This window comes from Anomaloglossus baeobatrachus, chromosome 7, assembly GCF_048569485.1.
Source record: "Anomaloglossus baeobatrachus isolate aAnoBae1 chromosome 7, aAnoBae1.hap1, whole genome shotgun sequence".
In the NCBI taxonomy this organism is placed as follows: domain Eukaryota; kingdom Metazoa; phylum Chordata; class Amphibia; order Anura; family Aromobatidae; genus Anomaloglossus; species Anomaloglossus baeobatrachus.
The window spans coordinates 242,211,363-242,233,096 of NC_134359.1; the positions used below are offsets into that span (position 1 = coordinate 242,211,363).

The 21,734-nt window shown below is 48.1% G+C and overlaps 1 protein-coding gene across 2 annotated transcripts in view; it reads left to right on the plus strand.

Annotated features, from left to right (window-relative positions):
* Nucleotides 1–21,734, plus strand: part of TMC5 (transmembrane channel like 5) — a 203,667-nt gene that overhangs the window by 82,671 nt on the left and 99,262 nt on the right. The window contains exons 2-5 of one of the 2 annotated variants that reach the window (XM_075319132.1): nucleotides 10,978–11,110; nucleotides 12,952–13,130; nucleotides 20,288–20,377; nucleotides 21,503–21,595. In XM_075319132.1, coding sequence (XP_075175247.1) covers nucleotides 11,043–11,110; nucleotides 12,952–13,130; nucleotides 20,288–20,377; nucleotides 21,503–21,595 — 430 coding nt within the window. In that variant the 5' untranslated portion in view covers nucleotides 10,978–11,042. The remainder of the gene's footprint in view (nucleotides 1–10,977; nucleotides 11,111–12,951; nucleotides 13,131–20,287; nucleotides 20,378–21,502; nucleotides 21,596–21,734) is intronic. The other variant, XM_075319133.1, reaches the window with a different exon arrangement.

Sequence of the window (21,734 nt, forward strand, 5' to 3'; positions counted from 1 at the left end):
ATTCACAATAGTCTGCTGCCGGTAAAACTGTAAAGAAGAAAAAAAATAAAAAGCAAAAAAAAAAAAGCTTTCCGTTGTTTTGTACGATCCGTAGCATCCGTTGTGCCACTATATGCAACGCATCCGTTGCATCCGTAATGTCGCGGGTGTGGAGGGCGCTGCGCTCACCACGCTCGGGTCCGGCTCTGGGCTGCTGCTTGCTCGCCGCTGCTCGGTGGCTCGAGCGGTGGGCCGGATCCGGGGACTCGAGCGGCGCTTCTCGCCCGTGAGTGAAAGGGGTTGTTTTGGGGTTGGATGGTATGGTCCGTGACACCACCCACGGTCTGTGGTGAGGTTGGACACCACCGCTGCTAGTGACGGGGATCCCGGGAGCGATGGCGGGGAGCAGCTTGGATGTTGTTTTCCCCTCCGTTGGTAGGAGTTGGTTGTCCCAGGGCCCAGTGAGGTGATGGGGAAGGCAGGGCTGGCGAGGTGCAAGGTCGCGGGCGCAGCGAGGTGCCAGACGGCACAGTGGTACTCACTCAGCCAATGATGAATACAGAGTCTCCGTAAAACAAACGGCTGGATGGACGGGTCCCGCAGCTGGCTGCGGTGGTTACTCCCGGACGGGTGGTGGTGGCTGCCTTTCCCTGCACCTGTTGTGTATCTTCGGTCCCGATGGCTTCCCACCGGTAACCCGCTCCCCAGCTTGGATGTGTTCCGGAGGAGCTCCTTTTGCCCGCAGGCTCTGGCCCTGGGAATTCTAGCTGTGGCGGTAGCTGTATTTCCCTTGCTCGGTTTGGACGGTTGCCTTCAATCGGGTCTTTGCTGCTAGGAAACACCGGAGGTTCCAGTCGCTAACGGATTTGACCGGTTTTACGGCGACTCCAAGCCTGGTCGGGGTCCGTAGGCCCTGCCGGTTTGTGCTGGCTTCTCTTCGCTCCACGGTTTGGTACCGGCGGGCCACCGCTCGTCCCCGGTCCTACGGTTCCGCGTCGATCGGCCTCTCCTGCAGACGGCCACCACCGTCTGCCAACCTTACTCTTGGTGCCCGGGCCACGTACCAGGACACGATTAGTCTGCTCCTCTACTACTACTTCTTGCTCCTTCACTTTCACTCTCCCTAAGGCTATGTGCGCACGTTGCGTAAATTCATGCAGATACGCTGCGCTTTGTAGCGCAGCGTAACTGCATGCGTCCTGCGTCCCCTGCACAGTCTATGGAGATTGTGCAGGGGCCGTGCGCACGTGTCGTTTCAGAGCGCAGCGCTTCGGCTACTGCCGAAGCGCTGCGCAAAAAGAAGTGACATGTCACTTCTTCCGTGCGCTTTGCCAGCAGCCCCTGCTCTGTCTATGGCAGGAGCTGCAGGCAGAGCGCACGTTCTCGCCGGCACCATGCGCTTCAGAACGGAGCTTTTCAGCTGCGCTCTGAAGCGCACCTTTTACGGTGCTTGGCTAGTACGCAACGTGCGCACATACCCTAACAGAACCAACTTCCTTTCCTGCCTCCAGGACTGTGAACTCCTCGGTGGGCGGAGACCAACCGCCTGGCTCCACCCCACCTGGTGTGGACATCAGCCCCTGGAGGGAGGCAACAAGGATTTGTGTGTGACTGATGTGCCTATCTCGGGGTGTGGGGTGTGTTGTTGTAGTACCTGTGACGACCTGGCTTGTCCAGGGCGCCACAGTAACACAACGCAATGCTACGGAAGCCGTCCAACGCAAGTGTGAAACTAGCCGTACCCATAAAGTAAATGCTGTAAAGCACAAAAACATGAAAAAATTGACGTTTTTAAATGGCCAAACTGCCAACCCCCAAATGTAATAAAAAGCAATTAAAATATTTTACATCCAGCTCTATTGACATAACTTACGAAGCTCTGGAAAATAAAAATATAGAGTATTTTTTTTTACTTTACAGTTTTTTAAAGCACCCTAAAGTAGTAAAAAAATATATACATAGATTTTGTATCTCTTTAATTGTACTGAGGTGGAGAATGATGTTGGCAAGTGATTTTTACTGCACTATGAATGCCTTAAAAATAACACCCAAAGACAATGGCAATATTACATGATTAACTGTGAATGGTATTATTGAAAAGTGGAAGCGTTTAGGAACTCTAGCAGCTCAATCAGAAAGTGAAGACCATGTACGGCTGCAGAGCGGGGTCACCGAATGCTGAGGGGTAGAGGGCATAAGTGTTGGCAATAATCTGCTGACTCCATAACTGCAATTTGTCTCTACAGGGAGGAAGGAGACAAACTCTAGCGCCACCTATTGGAAGTAGCAATCCTAAAAGTCAAAAGTGGCTCTTTAACGAGCCTTTTCATATGACTTAGGATTTATACCAGATCAGAACCCCAATTTGCAGACATGGTGTTTCAGGGTGATTGCCCCTCATCAGTGCAAAGTATGAGATCTGATCTGACTTATGAGAAGCTATAGTGGGATCTTAGGCCCGTTTCACACATCCGGCATTTCGCCGGATGCCAGATCCAGAACGCATGCAGTACAGTACATTCATTTACAGTGGAAGCTCGACACCATGCGGTTGTGTGCTTCATGCACAACCACATGGTGTTGCACTTCCACTGTAAATGAATGTACTGTACTGCATGCGTGCCAGATGTGGGAAACGGATCTAAGGGGAAGACTGACCTGACAAGCCAGTCTGGCTGCCAATTTGAATATTTCCCAGAGGGGCATTACAGCTACTGTATAAGACCACTCACTGGCAGCCAGACTGGTTTGTCCGGTCTCCGCAAGGAGAAAAGTTTTCCCCTTAGATCCCACTATAGCTTCTCATAAGCCAGATCAGATCCCATACTTTGCACTGACGAGGGGCAGTCATCCCAAAACCCCGTGTCTGCAAATTGGGGATCTGATCTGGTATAAATACTATATATGAAAAGTCTCATTAAAAGGACACTTTTGACTTTTAGGATTGCTACTTCCAATAGGTGGTACTAGAGTTTGTCTCCTTCCTGGAGAGACAATTTAATATTTCCCAGAGGGGCATTGCAGCTATAAGACTCCTCACCACTGACAGCCAGACTGGCTTGTCAGGTCTTCACAAGGAGAAAAGTTTGCCCCTTAGATTCCATAACTGCAGAAATCCAAATCTTCTCTGGCAATAAAGGGGCTTATACAGTAGTGAATGATAACGTGTCCCAGGTAAAATAAAAACACATGTCTCTTGAACTATTGCTGTTCCAGCAAATTAGGCGCTGTATCTTCCGGGGGTCACTGTGCAGAACTGTGGCTTCTACATCAGAACAGCAGCCGCTGATTGGCTGCAGTGGTCACTTGACATAATAATATCAAATGGTCTCTAGGACAGCGGAAACATGGTTAGTGTTGTGGTGAACCACGCTTTTCTATCTGGCATCTGATAGACAGGTCTGAGTTTGGAAAATGCCAGCAAAATGTTACTGGAGAATCTGGGATGATTGGGAGGTACGATGTTAACTGTCTGACTGCTGTTTAGTGAGTACTGTCCGCTACTCGCATATTCGTTAGTAGCGGGCACAATGTAAGTCAATGGGAAATACTCGATAAGTAGTGAGTAACCCGAAAGCTGTACTTTTTCTGTGAGTAATGCCTGCTTTACACGCTTCAATAAATCTTTCAATCCGTCGTCGGGGTCAAGTTGTAAGTGACGCACATCCGGCATCGTTCGTGACGTATTTGCGTGTGACACCTACGTGCGATCAAGATTGAACGCAAATACGGTGATCGCATACACGTCGTTTATTCCTCATACATTGGACGTTTTGTTGCACGAACCTAGTCAATTGAAACGTGTGACATCCCTCATACGATTTTGATGTCTGAGGCTATGTGCGCAGGTGTGCGCTCTGCACCGCAGCTTAAAAAAGGTCCGCTTCAGAGTGCAACTGAAAAGCTGCGTTCTGAAGCGCCTCACAAAGTCTGTCATGCACTAATCTCTCTCAGTCGGTCACTATCTCTGTCCCTCTCTCTCTGTCCATGTCAGTCTATCCCTCTTACCCCCTCTCTCATACTCACCGATCCCCGATCACCGGCGCGGCTCTGCACGGCGTTCACACTGCTCCGGCGGCTTTTACTGTTTTTAAAAAGCCGGCCGCCCATTAAACAATCTCGTATTCCCTGCTTACCCCGCCCACCGGCGCCTATGATTGGTTACAGTGAGACACGCCCCCCACGCTGAGTGACAGGTGTCACACTGCACCCAATCACAGCAGCCGGTGGGCGTGTCTATACTGTGTAGTGAAATAAATAATTAATTACTTAAAAAAACGGCCAACAGCCGCCCAGAATTGCCGCATACATTATATGCGACAGTTCTGGGACTGTACCCGGCTCTTCCCGATTTGCCCTGGTGCGTTGGCAAATCGGGGTAATAAGGAGTTATTGGCAGCCCATAGCTGCCAATAAGTCCTAGATTAATCATGTTAAGCGTCTATGAGACACCTTCCATGATTAATCTGTAAGTTACAGTAAATAAACACACACACCCGAAAAAATCATTTATTAGAAATAAAAAACACAAACATATACCCTGGTTAACCACTTTAATCAGCCCCAAAAAGCCCTCCATGTCCGGCGTAATCCAGGATGCTCCAGCGTCGCTTCCAGCTCTGCTGCATGGAGGTGACCGGAGCTGCAGAATACACCGCCGCTCTTGTCACCTCCACACAGCAACTGAAGACAGCCGCGCGATCAGCTGAGCTGTCACTCGAGCGGCGCTCCTCGCCCGTGAGTGAAAAGGGAATTGGTTTTGGGGATTTATTGTCCGTGACGCCACCCACGGTTGTGGTGATTGTGTGGACCCCACCGCTGCTCTGTATGGGGATCCCGGGAGCGGTGACAGGGAGCAGCAGAGTTGTTAGTTCCCCCCTCCGTGGGTAGGGGTTGGTTGTCCCGGGGCCCAGTGATGGGGTGGAGGATGAGGGATGGCAGGCCAGGTGCGGGGCCTGGTGAGGTGCAGGGTCGCGGGGGCAGCGCTGTGCCTCACGGCACGGTGGTACTCACTCAGCCTGAGACGGTGACACAGTTCTCGGTAAAGCACACAGCTGGAAAGACGGTTCCCACGGACGGCTGCTGTTGCTTTTCCCCGGTAGTTAACGGTGACTGTCTCTTTCCCTGCACCTTGTGTAATGTTGGTAGCGATGCGTTCCCACCGGTAACCCGCTCCCCGACTTGGATATGGGCCGGAGGAGCCCCTCTTTGCCCGCAGGCGCTGGCCCTGAGAAACTGGTGCCTTGGCGGTGGCGGTGTCTCTCTCATACGGTTGAACGGTTGCCGTCAATCGGGACTTAGTTGTTTGGAGACCCGGAGGTCCCATTCACTGACGGATTTGGCAAATTCACGGCGACTCCTAGCCTTGCCGGGATCCGAAAGGCCCCTGCCAATGGTGCTGGCTTCTCCTTGTGTACCGGTCCGGTACCGCCGGGCCACCACCCGTCCACGGTCCTCACGGCAACTCCGATAGGCCACTCCTGCAGACGGTCACCGCCATCTGCTAACCTTGCTGTCTCTGTCCGGCGCACACACCCGGACGCTCTCAGGCTCTTTAGCTGTCACTTTACTCCTCTCACTTGCTCCTCTACCACTCAACTCTAACTTCAAAACTCATCTGCCCGGTTTTCCCGCCTCCAGGACTGTGAACTCCTCGGTGGGAGGAGCCAACCGCCTGGCCCACCCCCTGGTGTGGACATCAGCCCCTGGAGGAAGGCAGCAAGGATTTCTGATCTAGCTTAGGTGTACCTAACTGGGGTGTAGGGTGTGGTGATGTTATTACCTGTGACCCCTGGCTTGCCCAGGGGTCACATTCCCCCTTAGCAAAATGCAGACCGTCCGTGGGCTGCCCGTTCAACACCGGTTTTATTTTTCTGAAAAAAGATAAGAAAACAATACAAGTAGAAGAACATCATCCCACAACGGGAGGCACTTTTCTTAAACGTTACGGTAACAGTTTCAAACGGTTATGGCTTCCGCTCTCACCCACCCAAGTAACCTGGCCCTGATGCTGCCCCTAAGAAAACAGGCAGCACCCCTTGACCCCAGTCCTGCACCAAGTTACCCGAGCGGGATCTGTCCTTTCCAGGGGACCCACGTCCATGGGGAGCCCCTGGAACCCCCAGAGGGTAGCCACCGGTTCCGGTGGTGGCTGGGCCCCAGCCTGCTCCACTGCGGGCCCTCCCTCCAATCTGCCTCTCCGGAGGCGGCAACGGTGGAAGCTGCAACAACAACATTATTTACAAGCCACTAACGTTTGTGGTTGCCCTGCAAGTTCACGGGCTTGTCCGTAAGGAGTCCCTTACGCAACTTTAAACGGTCCCCACGGGGACAACGGTGCCGGCAACGACCGGTTTCAAATCAGCAATAATCAGGTTAACTTTGGTTGATCACTCATCATTCTTTTTCAAAACCTTTAAAACTTTTAACACACATGTTGGTCCCAACGGGGACTGTGACAACGGTGCTCCGCTGCCCTTACTGTGACTCTTCTATGTCTACTGGGTCCTCTGCCACCAGCATATCAAACATGCAGTGACAGGCTTGCTGTGACATGGGCGCCCGGTATCCATTCCCACCATTACGCGCGGTGTAATAAACTACCGGTTCTCCCACATAGCGGAGACGCTCACTTGCCTCCTCACCTTCAGGGGCGGGTTCAGCACCAGAGCTGGAGTCGCTAGAGTCACCATCACTTGCATCTGCGTCAGGCGGGTTGCCGCCAGCTGCCGCAGCTTCCTGGCCTCCAGCATCCAGCACATTTTTGTTAAGGGGCCGCGGTCCTAGCGGTTCCCTCGGGAGTGATTCAGGGACGCCCTGGGCGTCTGCAGCCGGTTGGTCCGCCGGGGCGGATTGGCAGGGTATCACTACCGGTTGGGCAGGTTGCGGGCCTAGTGGCGGAGCGGCAGCAGCTAACACGGGTAGCGGGGAGAGAGGCAGGGTGAGCGGATGCGGGCCGGGCTCCTCAGCCTCAGTGGCCGATCCCTCGGGAATACAGGGGCATGGGTCTCCTACCCGCTCCTCCAAATCTTCTTCCATCTCGCGTCTCCGCATAGCAGCCACTACGTCCGCCATATCGGTCTCCCACTCCTCCAGGAGGAGCTGCATATGGGCCTGCAGACGGTTACTCAACGGGGCAGTCCGGCCTCTCAGCCACATCGCCGTGCCAGGTGCGGGAGCATCCTCGTTGTCGGTCGGACTGTACATCTTGGCAATCGTGCCTTCCAGGAACCCAGTATTGCTGCAGAGTCCTGGCGTCTCTGCTTTTATAGCCGCGGTTACATGCGACCAGTTGCCATTTCGTCCCCCTTAGCCTCTTTCCGGCTCCTCCTCTATTGGGGCGGGGTTTTGGCCTTCGCCCCTCCACTACTCGAGGAGACGCTCGAGCGGGAACTTTTCGCGCCAAAGATGGCGGCTTCTGAAATTTTCCGTCCGGACACCTCCGGCGGTAACAAGGCGCACCTCTACCAGACGGCAGAGCGGTAAGATCCTGTTCGTGACGCCAAGTTGTCGCGGGCGGAGGAGGGGAAGCTGCGCTCTCCCACTGCTCGGGTCCGGCTGCCGCTGCTGCTGCGGCCTCTGCTGCTCGGTGGCTCGAGCGATGGGCCGGATCCCGGGGACTCGAGCGGCGCTCCTCGCCCGTGAGTGAAAAGGGAATTGGTTTTGGGGATTTATTGTCCGTGGCGCCACTCACGGTTGTGGTGATTGTGTGGACACCACCGCTGCTCTGTATGGGGATCCCGGGAGCGGTGACAGGGAGCAGCAGAGTTGTTAGTTCCCCCCTCCGTGGGTAGGGGTTGGTTGTCCCGGGGCCCAGTGATGGGGTTGAGGATGAGGGATGGCAGGCCAGGTGCGGGGCCTGGTGAGGTGCAGGGTCGCGGGGGCAGCGCTGTGCCTCACGGCACGGTGGTACTCACTCAGCCTGAGACGATGACACAGTTCTCGGTAAAACACACGGCTGGAAAGACGGTTCCCACGGACGGCTGCTGTTGCTTTTCCCCGGTAGTTAACGATGACTGTCTCTTTCCATGCACCTTGTGTAATGTTGGTAGCGATGCGTTCCCACCGGTAACCTGCTCCCCGACTTGGATATGGGCCGGAGGAGCCCCTCTTTGCCCGCAGGCGCTGGCCCTGAGAAACTGGTACCTTGGCGGTGGCGGTGTCTCTCTCATACGGTTGGACGGTTGCCTTCAATCGGGACTTAGTTGTTTGGAGACCCGGAGGTCCCCTTCACTGACGGATTTGGCAAATTCATGGAGACTCCTAGCCTTGCCGGGATCCGAAAGGCCCCTGCCAATGGTGCTGGCTTCTCCTTGTGTACCGGTCCGGTACTGCCGGGCCACCACCCGTCCACGGTCCTCACGGCAACTCCGATAGGCCACTCCTGCAGACGGTCACCGCCATCTGCTAACCTTGCTGTCTCTGTCCGGGGCACACACCCGGACGCTCTCAGGCTCTTTAGCTGTCACTTTACTCCTCTCACTTGCTCCTCTACCACTCAACTCTAACTTCAAAACTCATCTGCCCGGTTTTCCCGCCTCCAGGACTGTGAACTCCTCGGTGGGCGGAGCCAACCGCCTGGCCCACCCCCTGGTGTGGACATGAGCCCCTGGAGGAAGGCAACAAGGATGGTCTAGCTTAGGTGTACCTAACTGGGGTGTAGGGTGTGGTGATGTCATTACCTGTGACCCCTGGCTTGCCCAGGGCGTCACATTATACTGACAGTTAATTAGTTGTTCATGGTTGTAACCATGGATACCTAAGCTGCAATGCCCTGCACATGAGGTAAGTGACATAGCTAATCAGGAGAACTTTACTACAATTCTAATAGGAGGTATTTGGTAACATTATTATCATACTTACCACATATTGGGATAGGAGATGGGAATACCTCTTTAAATCGGAGTGATTCCCATGCCAATCGCCAGAATAGAAAACTTGACTCATCTAACAGTTAAGCGGGCTGTACACACAGCGACATCGCTAGTGATGTTGCTGGTGAAAGCACACGCCCCCAGTCGGTTTTGCATCACGGGCAAATCGCTGCCCGTGGCGCACAACATCGCTAAGAACAGTCACACAGACTTACCTAACTAGCAACGTCACTGTGGCCGGCGAACCGCCTCCTTTCTAAGGGCGTGGTCCGTTCGGCGTCACAGCGACGTCACGCTCAATAGAAGCGGAGGGGCGGAGATGAGCGGGCCGAACATCCCGCCCACCTTCTTCCTTCCTCATTGCGGGCGGCCGCAGGTACGGTGATGTTCCTCGTTCCTGCGGTGTCGCACATAGCGATGTGTGCTGCCGCAGGAACGACGAACAACCTGCATCCTGCAGCAGCAACGATAATCGGGATAGGAACGACTAGACAACGATCAACGATTTGGTAAGTATTTTTGATCGTTAACAGTCGTTCCTGCGTTTCACATGCAACGACGTCGCTAACGAGGCCGGATGTGTGTTACGAATTCCGTGACCCCAACGACATCTCGTTAGCGATGTCGTTGTGTGTAAAGCGGCCTATAGTTATCTAGTTATTAGTTATTTAGTTATCCAATGCATGAAATTGCTTAGACCAGAATGCCCCTTTAAATGCTTTGGACATAGGACATAATGTTTAGGGATGATCGAATAATTAGAATATTCGGCTTCGCGAATATTTTCCGAATACTTCGCTGCTATTCGACTATTCGCGAATATTCGATGCACAATGTAAGTCTATGGGAAGCCCGAATAACAACTATTCGGTACTATTCGTGCTTCCCATAGACTTACATTGCGCATCGAATAGCGGCGAGGCATTCGGAAAATATTCGCGTAGCCGAATATTTGAGGTATTCGATCATCCCTTATAATGATCACTTACTAGCTTCTCTGGCTACACTAGAGACAGTCTTCAGATAATGGGCGCCGGACTACATACTGCTTTAAAATCTTCTGGACTTGTAGGCAGAGGTTAAAAGACTGAGGATATTGCTTTTAGGATCGCTACTTCCAATAGGTGGCGCAGTGCTAGAGTTTGTCTCCTTTACTGGAGAGACAATTTGAATATTTCCCAGAGGGGCATTGCAGCTATAAGTCCCCTTACCTGGCAGCCAGACTGGCTTGCAAAGTCTCCTTAAGGAGAATAGTGTTCCCCCGTGGTCCCCACATAGCTTTCTCATGAGCCAGATCAGACACCCCCATACTTTGCACTGACGAGGGGCAAGCACCCCGAAACACCGTGTCTGCAAATTGGGATTCTGATCTGGCTTATATATCCTGAGTCATATTGCAAAGGATTGTCGAAAATCCACTTGTGACTTTTAGGATCGCTACTTCCAATAGGTGGCGCAGTGCTAGAGTTTGTCTCCTTTACTGGAGAGACAATTTGAATATTTCCCAGAGGGGCATTGCAGCTATAAGTCCCCTTACCTGGCAGCCAGACTGGCTTGCAAAGTCTCCTTAAGGAGAATAGTGTTCCCCCGTGGTCCCCACATAGCTTTCTCATGAGCCAGATCAGACACCCCCATACTTTGCACTGACGAGGGGCAAGCACCCCGAAACACCGTGTCTGCAAATTGGGATTCTGATCTGGCTTATATATCCTGAGTCATATTGCAAAGGATTGTCGAAAATCCACTTGTGACTTTTAGGATCGCTACTTCCAATAGGTGGCGCAGTGCTAGAGTTTGTCTCCTTTACTGGAGAGACAATTTGAGGATATTGCTGTCAATCACAAATTTTAGGCTTTATTTCCACCATTGCCTTTTAACCCCTGAAACATTTTATAGGGAGCCATAAACATTGTTACTCGTTAACATGACTGACACTTCAAACCGCAATCAGTCTAGAGATTACAAATGATTATATTATTTTATGGCGCGGTATCTGGGGATTCTTGTATGTGACGTTTCATAGGGTAAAACCCGACACCTGCAACTACCGGCTCAAAATGATGCGGATTCAATGTATTTACACCGTAACCCAACAGACTTAACATTTTATTATACTTTGTTCCAGATTAACATGGCAGAGAAAGTTCTAAGGAGGTGATATCAGAAGCGCAGAAGATAAGGGACATCATCATGGCTTACGATGGAGGGTCCTACAACTCTGGGTACCACGACTCGGAGACTCTGGAGATTGATCGAGGGTATGGAAGCATTATTTTATGAATTTTCTATAATATACTTTATTTATCTCTTATATGCAACCAACATATTCTGCAATGTCATAGAGAGGTTATCATCATACAAAACATGATTTAACAGGGTATTCCCATTTCCAAGATCCTATCCTAATATATTGTAGGTTTAGTAATAATAATATTAGTAAATACCTCCAATTAGCAATGTAGTATAGTTCTCCTGATATAGCCATGTCTCTTACCTCATGTGCAGGGCATTGCAGCTTAGGTTTCCATGGTTACAACCACTCATATAGTTACACTTAGTTAGATGCTTGTGGTCGTAACCATAGGTACCTAAGCTACTGTAATGGCCTGCACATGAGATAATCGACATAGCTATTCAGGAAAACTATGCTACACTTCTAATTGGAGGTATTAGCTCCCCAAGTGGTCCCCCAGTCTATGCTTTGGATCTTCCAACCTCTAGTCTTTGTATCTTCTTGCCTCTGGCCTTCAGGTCTACCAGCATTGACTCAATAATGTGCTTCATGACCAATGTGACAGTATACGGCCTTGTGAGGGATGTGAATCCTAGACAGTAACTAGGATTTACATAGGTCATGGAGTAATGTGAATTAAATTCAAATATAGGCTTATTCCTTATTGCTTAATTCATAAAAGTCTGCTGTCGCAAAATATAAAGTTTTTCTATCCAGGTATATATGTTCCCATTATTGCATATTTGTCCCCCTTCTGGTATATATGTCACTTTCCTGGGCCCTTCTTGGTATATATGTCTCACTCCTGGTATATATGTCCCCATCCTGGGCCCCTCCTCGTAAATAAGTCCCCTTCCTGGTATATCTCTGTTCTATCTTCAAACCCCCCCCCCCAAAACATTCTACTTACCCTTCCCAGTTCCCATGTTGTGCTGCGTCCGCCTCTTTAGTCAGCGCACAGTGACCGGCAGCTGACATCATCGTCTGTGGTATGGTAACACATGATGTCATTGTCATGTGCCGCCCTCACTCACTGGACGCCTGTGTCAGCTGTCGGCCACTGTTCGGCTGCCAGCTTGTATTGCAGTGCAAGGACTGGATGCGTCTCTGTGCTGCAATGCATTTCAGCTGGATGTATGCCCATCCAGCTGAAACAGGCGCTGGCGTCGGCGAGCCCCCCCCCACTCCCGGGCTCGGTTGTGGGCGGGATCCCTGTGATCGCGATCATTCCACCCCTGGCTTATGCTCTGATGGGTGAATACTAAGATGCTTAAGAGGTCGGTACTTGAAACGAGCAGTTCGGACCGGTTCGACTCAAGTAATGAGTGTAATGGAAGTCAACGGGAAACTCAAACATTTTTCCGGAAAATGCTCGAATTTCCCAATTACTTTAATTATACTTGTTATTAGAGTCGAGATGGTCTGAACATCCGACCTGCTCAACTTGAGTACCGAGCACTCAAGCATCTTACTGCACTCTCATCAGTACTCATGACACAACCATTTATTACATGATCATTCATACATTTGAATGGACCACATAAAAGCAGCAATTTGAGCAGTAATATCAGTGGTTGGACTGTCTTTTACCCTTTGGAACAGCCTCCGAAATTTTCCCTAAACTGTATTGACGTTCTGCGTGGTAAAAAGATAGGCCCTGAGCTCTGGCTGTTGCATAGCAACGCAGGCTATGATATGTGTTACCTCATACGTGTTCAGTCGACAACACAAAATGGCCGCTACTCCTTAATTCTCTCTGATACACTCGACATACAGTGTTTATATGTTGATTTGAGAAAATGTAGAATTAATGTGATTATTTTTTTTACATGGTTTAGCAACAGTTTCTTTATGACCCACATACAGGCCGTCCTACAGGCAGCATTCATCTTTCCACCACAACCCATATGAAGATGATGATGCCATGTATCCGCCACAGATGAGAAATCAGGGACCATTAAATGCTGTAAATGTAGACATGGGTTTTAATCAGCATTTACCCAGATACCCTCTATCAGCAGATGAGCCCTACAGCATTGGGCACCGTGAGTACAAAACCTTTAATATTCCCTATTTTGTAATGTCGAGATTGTTTTACATTTTATAGGGATGGTGATAGAGATTATGTGTTTTTTCCCCCTTTCCAATGTTTAATGTACATGTAAGTCACGCATTGGGTCCCTATATATGGAATGGGCTCAGCCCCATAAATGCCAGGTGCTGGTGTGGCGCCCCTGAGTAAATCCTTACCAGGGTGCAGGGCCTACCCTCATGGTTCCAGGTTCTTAACAAACCGGTGTCACTAACAACAGCACCACAAATCCCAATCAGCACCTCACATCATGACCTGTCAGACACACCAGTGGATTAGTCTAGCTGGAATAGGGCCACCCACCTAGGGGTCAGGCAGACTGGTGGTAGGGAAGTAGGTCAGTTCAAGTTTGAGTTCAGTGGAGAGAGGAGTAAGAGCCCTCGAGGAGAGAGGGGCTGGGGAGAGTGAGCTCCCGGGGAGCTGGACCGTGGCTGGGTCGCAGACGGTGGTCCAGGACCAGAGGAGTCAGGGACCGGTGGCTGTGACATTGGAAAGGGGGCAACGGACATAGTCTAGGAGGACAGTCGACACCGGATAACCCAAAATAAACTGACCGATATCGAGCACGACTGGGTACAGGACCCTAGGTCAGGAGCCGATTCAACATCCTGGCAATTAACCTACAGAGAGAGGAAACCTTCAGGGACCTTTCCACAGAGCTCAGAGATTGGGGACATTAGCACAATGTGGGGGACAGGGTTTTCCAGCCAAAAGCAGCCCACTGAAATCCCAAGTGTCAGCTCCCAAGAGCACAGCTACACTTTACAAGGGTATTAGCCCAAAATTAGAAGATTTAACAAAATTATCAACAAATTATCCTATCAGGATATACCAACATAATATCAACCAAAATATCTCAATAAACCACTATACAATCAATTAAAACAAGTTTTTTATTGATGGGATTTATAAAAACATGAATGGCAAAAAGACAAATTAAAACCTACATAAAACCCATAGGCAGGGAGAGCAGGTCATACACTATTAACAATAGAAATGAAAGCACATGGGGGATTACACTGTAGATACACATCAATATATTCAATCACCTGTTCACAAATATTAGAGCAATGATGCAGACAACAAAAATGCCTTCATATCGGTAAAATACCTAACACAACCGCATTATTAAACTACCCCACTATGGTTCATATACCAGACCTGTTGCCATAATAGACAGTATGACACAGCTCCCCCGCCACGCACTCCAACGCGCGTTTCACACCGCTTCTTCAGGAAGTCACCATAGTTGGGTAGTTTAATGATGTTGTTGTGTTAGGTATTTTACCGATGTGAAGGCAATTTTGTTGTCTGCATCATTCTTCTAATATTTGTGAACAGGTGATAGAATATATTGATGTGTATCTACAGTGTGATCCCCCATGTGCTTTCATTTCTATTGTTAATAGTGTATGACCTGCTCTCCCTGCCTATGGGTTTTATGTAGGTTTTAATTTGTCTTTTTGTCATTTATGTTTTTAGAAATGCCATCAATAGAAAACTTGTTTTAATTGATTGTATGGTGGTTTATTGGGATATTTTGGTTGACTTTACAAGGGTAACAGGGCCCTAACCGCTTCACGCTGAGGGGCCACAGACAGACACTAAAAATTGTGCACGGAGGAGGGCTCCGGGACCATCCAGTGAGACCGGTGGGAGCGGACACCTGGACGAGGCTCCCCTGTAGCAACTGTGACATACAGAGAACTTGGTTTATCTGCAGTGTATGTGCCTGCTTTATAATCCTCATCCTGCACCACGAATACCCACAGTGAGTACCTCGCTCCCCCTGCACTCCCCAACTTATCACCACTGACAACTGACCCCCTGAGCCCGGGGCCATCCCTACCTGTGGAGGGACTAACATCAGGCTGCTTCAGTCCATCTACCCCGGTACTTCCTACAGCAGCGGCCGTACTCCCATTACCGCAACCCACAGGTGGCGTCACAAACTTATCCCCTGTAAATGACCACTTTCACGGATCCAAGTGTCCGCCGAGCTGGGTCCAGGCCCCCTCGAGCCACCACGATCCTGGATCCGAGCAACCCGACCAACACCGGGGTGGTATACTGGCTGTGTTACACAGTTGCCACCTAGGTAACTGCAGTGATTGGAGCTTTCTCTAATCACAGCAGTTTACCCTTAAGGGGTGTAGCACCTAGGGATATGGGGTACTCGGTTCTGGGTATTGTACGTCCTGGGGATGTCACGATGGTAGCCGTTACCCGGTTTCGTGCCCTGGGCCCTTTTTGTAGTGGGGATATTTACAGGGGATTTGTGAATAGAGTTTATTCGTGATGCCACTTGCAGTGTTGCGGCTACATATAGGGAGCCGCCGCTGCAGAATGTCTTTACTGGGGCTGGTGGTATTGCAGCTAGTATGGCAGTCCCTACACAAGTAGGGTATTGCCCCAGCGGGAGTATGGTGCGGTGGGCATCGGAAGAAGAAGTCCAGACAGATATTCAGTGCAACTGCTTTACTCACTTTGGGTGTTAACTGGTTGCCCGAGGCCGGCTGGTTTCGCCTCCAGGTCCCATTCGTCCCAGTGCCAATCTGGTTCTCTGGTACCTTCCTTCCCTGCACCTGTCTCTGGTAAGTGAGTCCCCGTGGTATGGAACACTGGGGGTCCCCAGTCTGTGGTTTGCCCACTTCTGTCTGCCTGACGGTAGCATGAACCCTGTGGGGTTGTAGTCTCTGGTCCTGTCCCTGGTTCTTTGCTACTGAGTCTTCGGATTCTTTAGGGTCAGCAAGGTCCTTGATAGTCCTCTTTGCTGTGCAGGTGTTAACAGGTCGGCTTGAAGCTCTTTCCTGTCTTAGGGTCCTGTATCCCGTCGGTGCGTAGTTCCGGAAGTACTCCACTGTACTCCACCGGCAACCACCTCTCCTGGGTACCAGGTCACCATTAACCTGAGTCAGGATGTTGCTCAGTCACCTCTTTACACGTCCACTGTCAACTTACAACTAACTATTGTCCACAGTCTGCCACTCCCACCTGGTCAACTAGTGGACTGGAGTGGATCGACCTCTAAGCAGCCATCCATGGTCCCACCTTAGCTAAGAACCATTGTATGGGGGAATGTTGGGGAAAACTGAGATTACCTGGGTTTTTGGTGGTACTGGCACTGGGGTTTCGGGTCCCTAAGGGGGTAGGCCCTGCATCCTGGTGGGGATGCAGAACCTTGTAGCACCCTGAGGTGTTCATGGGCGCTACAGATGCCACTTCTGTTACCCCATCATCCCCCTTTCACAACATGATCACAGGGTACCGAGGCAGCTGAGGCCTACTAAAAATCACAGTCTCTGCCATGTTAGTATTCCTACAGCCAGGAATTCATAGGAAATTATTGCATAACCAATACACTGCAATATTTTAATAAGTGATCAAGCAATCAAAATTTTATATCCCCTAAGGGGACTAATAAAAATGTAAAAGTTTAAAAACTATATATTTTAATCACCAACTTTTCTATCTCTGTAATGGCTTATTGTTATTGCCACCTCCATGAAAGTATGATCTTTGAGAATTAAAGGGGTTGTCCACTACCTTTACATTGATGGCCCATCCTTAGGATAGGTCATCAATGTCAGTTTGGCCAGGGTCTGAAACCCCACACCCCCGCTAATCAGCTGTCTCCAGTTTCGGTGGTGGCCGGAAAGCTCAATTCCAGAGCTGCACTGTCTTCTGATAGCGGCTGCGGCCGTGTCCTGCACATCCGCCTCCCATTCAAATCAGTAAGAGGAGGATGTGTAGTTCCCGGCTGCAGCTGCTATCAGAAGATGGAGAAGATCTGGAACTGAGGATTTCTTGCCACCAGCTACCAAAAACAGCTGGGTGTTGGACCTTGACTGATCAGACATCGATGACATATCCTAAGGATAGGCCATTAATATAAAAATAGTGGCCAACCTCTTTATTTATCCCGTTCACTGCATGCCATAAAAAAAAAAAAAAAAATCCTGAATTGTGTTTTTTTGTGATCATCTAGCTTCCACCAAAAAATTGTGTCACAAAGTAATTTGTACCTCAAAATAGCACTAATAATTCCTACAGTTTGCCCCATGAAAATCAAGCGCACACAGGAATATGGTGACGTCATCCAAATATATTTTTCCAAGCTTTATTAATTTTTTTTAAAGCAATAAAAGATAAATAAATATCTGAATTTGGTGTTGCTGCAATTGCACTGAGCTGCAGAATAAAGTCACCAGCTCATAGCATAGTAATTGCTTTGAGGACGAAACCCAAAGAACAATGGCGCAATTGCAGAATTTTCCCCATTTCACACCACAAATTATTTTAGCCATTTTTTCAGTACTTTATATGGTAATTTAAATGGTGTAATTTAAGAATACAATTCTGATCTCAGATGGTTAGATTTCTACATGATAGTACGGGGATGGCCATCACAGAGGGCCCTTCACTTGCCTTTTGTTTCTTGACCCTGAAAAGTGCCATGATCATCATGCTGAGTAGAAATTTGGTGAGAACATTTCACTCTTTCAACATTTGCATTGGCAGAGGCTGGCTCGATAATGTCTTTCTATTTGCCTGACCACATTCGAACACAGACAGAAAAGGGCAACTGTCCAAGATCAATATTTGGGCCCTTTGCAGCCCAAGAGCTCATCAAAATGCACCATTCCAGCTGCTTTTCCGGTAGAAATTGGTCCTCTTACCTCTTGGGCCCCTGTGCGGCCTCACTGGCTGCACCAATGATTTTTCCAATCCTGTGCCTGACCCTGTAATTTCCTGACCCTTTTTTCTTTATCTCCATCACCCTTTTTTCCCTTGGGATTGTCCCTCGTTTGCCTCAGCCCCAGTCTTCAGGTTTCCTTGCCTCTTGGTAGAACCAGGCTCGCAGAGGAAGCAGTTGTTCTCCTTACTTTATTGTTGGATTTGTTGGTTTTTAGAGCTGCTGAAAAGGAACCCAACAGCTGTTATATACTGCCCAATCCATGGGTATCAGATACTGGTTGCATGATTTTAGACAAGTATGTTTGACGCTGAAACACTTTGGCGTTTCAATGAAAAACATACATAAAAAGCTACCGAGGACTGAGCTGCACAGGAGTCTAGTTGGAAAGATGTGTCCCTGTTTTTCCTCCTTGTGCATTAGATTTCTCCTTGTATGTGCATAGGGAGAAACCAGTGAGTCCCTGACAGTGAGCAGGGAGAGGCCAACAGGGACTCGCCTTTCCGACTAGTCTCCCATAAGGCTCTGCCCCTGCCTTGCTTTTGTAGTATGTTTTTTCACTGAAATGCCACAGCATTTCAGAATCACACATACGTATTTGTCTGAAATCACAAAGCCAGTGTCTGATACATGCCACCCATGGATCGGGTATTGCATGTATCAGCTGTTAGGTTCCCTTTAATATAAAATGAGAAAACTAATGGCACTTCCTAACAGACAAATGTGAATAGGTACAAACTGAACATGAAACATACTCCAACAAATAAGCATCTGCACTCTGAAATGCTAAGGGATGCAAACATTGACTACAGGAATTTGAACATGCATTAATGCTAAGGAAATAAATTTAAAAATTGAGACACTTAGGTCATAAAAAAAGAACAGTTTTATGTGAGCCCAACAACCAGTGTCAAGGCGTAGCTATTTTTTCTAGGTCTCTACCTAACCTCTCTGCCTGAGCTGGAAAAGCTTACAATGTTAGGGGTGGGCATGCCTTAGCATTTCAGAGTGCATCTATTTATTTGTTAGAGAATATTTCATGTTAAGTGCTATGATCCGGAACCATGGAAGACCACCACAAATCATTGGCAAAAGGTGACAAGAGCATTGGCAACTAATCTGGCCGCCATCCCCTTACTAACCATCACAACTAGAAGTAGCCGAGGGGTGAACTAACATCCTGTGCACCGCGAACCCAGCTGGAGAACTAACTATCCCAAAGGTAGGAAAGATGAATAACTCTCTGCCTCAGAAAATAGACAAGAATAGCTAGCCCCCCACATTCAAAGACTGCGGTGATATAGGAAAAACACAATACACAGATAGATGACAGGATTAGCAAAAGGTGAGGCCCCCGCTGACTAAAATAGGAAAGGACAGGAAAGGGACTGATGGTGGCCAGAGAAAAACCCTGCAAAAAAACAACTTCCTGATAGTACAAAAAGGCCCTCAGATCGCACGATCTGAACTCCGTCCTATACCAGGTGCCCTTGTCATACCAATGAACAGAAAACATGGACTCAAAGGAGTAATACTCCAAACAGAACTGCAGGGAGTTCCCCAACAAACCACTGAGGGGGAAAATCCCTGCATGCAAATAAACTGAAAACCACCACAGCAAATGACAAACCCAGAAAAGCAAAAGAACCAGACAATAAATAAAGAGCAAGCACTTATCTGGGATAGATGTGGTGTAGAGCAGGATTAAGCAGGCTGGAGATACAAAGAACAACTGACATCCGGCAACAGCCTGCAATCAGACCAGGATTTAAATAAGCAGAGAGTTAGCAAAGGAAACACCCACTGCACAACACACCTGGTCCAAGTCCAAACCATTCCTGGCCACCAGAGGGAGCCTCCCAGCAGCCAAAACATAACTAACATTCACAACAGTTAAGTTTGCACCTGTTTACATTTGTCTGTTAGGAAGTGCCATCAGTTTTTTCATTTTAGATTATAGGGTCATGCCTTCCGACTGAGCACTGATTCCTACATATATATGGCTTGTTCTATAAAAAACAACCTTTATATGTTGAAGGAAAAGTAAAAAGGTTATGGCTATGGGAAGAAGAGTACAAAACAAAAATGCTTAAAGAGGAGTTGATGGATGGTTTGCAAATCCAAAGTGCAAATGATCTATGAAAACAGCAGCAAAATGTAAACTGTGGACTTTGCCTAAAGCTTCATTTTTTTACAGAACTCTGGAAATGTCACATTAAGTACAATCTGTCTATACGCAGTATTTAATTTGACACATATGTGTTGAAAAATTGCACTGCAAAGTTCTTTATACAGATATGAAATATGTCATCTGTCATAACGAGCTTTATCAGTATGGGATAATGATTTTCTCAAATGTTATTCTTCCAGGATATGAAGCACATTTTTAATGATATTTTAATTTTCTCTCCCAGATAATCCTTCATTTGAAAATGACTCAGGTGCTAGGTCTTCTTACTTTGAAGACCAGGATGCTGATAGTGCAATTGATGTGTCAGAAGGAGGTATGTATACTAATGACTTATTGGACAAGTATATATTAATAAGTAATTCACCTTTATTTTGTCTGGTCTTTTGTTAGACATAAGGTTAAGCTATGTTGCTCTGTCTTAATTTGATACCAGTGAATGACGAATTTCATCTCATCTGATGCTTAACCAGAATATTCTCAATCTATAGATACTTAAGTGCCAGCATATATACAAAATGTGGCACTCACCACTGACAAAAGAGGCATGTCTGAGCACTATCGTGTTGTGCTGAAAATTAATTTCACCTAATTAATGAGTGTTTTACTTATTTGACTGCTTAGAAAGGCTAATAATTGGGAATGATCATTTCTACAAACACTCTTACCCCATTATTGGATCCACTTAAAGGGGTTGTCCATTCTAAATAAATCCTCACATTATATGCACTGTGTGCAGTCAGGAATCTCCAGTGTTAGAGCTGGGAACGGCGGTCACGAGTATATGAGATGCATAATCCCGGCCAGAATCCATCTGGAGAGGGAGGGAGGCTGAGCCTCTCTAATTGGATTCTAGCCAAGAGTCTGCATATCACATACTCGTGACCACGTGATCGCCATTCCCGACTCTGACACCAGAGAATCCTTACAGTCTGCAGTCATAGTGAATGATACATAAAATTACTGTAGACTTATGGATTTAGAATGGATACATGTCAAATGTCTCAGTCTTACATTTAATGATTTATATTAAAAGGGGTGGTCCCATCTTCAAAGGCCTATCCTAATATGTGGAAGGTGTAATAATAATATTATTAGCAAACACCTTCATTTAGAAATGTAGCATAGTTCTTCTGATTCACTATGTTGCTTACCTTATGTTCATGGCATTGCAGGACCTTAGGTATCTATAGTTACGACCACAGATATAGTCACAACCAGTTAGTTGCTAGTGGTTTAACCATGGATACCTAAGGTTCTGCAATGCCCTGAACATGAGATAAGCAACAGTGAATCAGAAGAACTATACTACATTTCTAATTGGAGGTATTTGCTAATATTCTTCTTATTATACCTACTACCTATTTGGATAGGATCTTGGAGATGGGAATACCCCTTTTTTTACAGCACACTTTTAACTTTGTTTTTAATGCTTTTTAAGTAGCACAGAGACAACCAATACGACTGAGACCTTCAACTATCATAGGAGTAGACCCTTCCCTTGAACGGCACATAGAGAATAGCAACAAACAAGGTGAGTGGTTATGTCCATACTGTCTATGTCAAGTAGGTCAAGCACAATATGATGTGACCAATGACAGTTGTGATAGGTCACAGGTTGCAATACAACATCATAGACAAATCACTAGATATGATGTCATACTGTGACACTG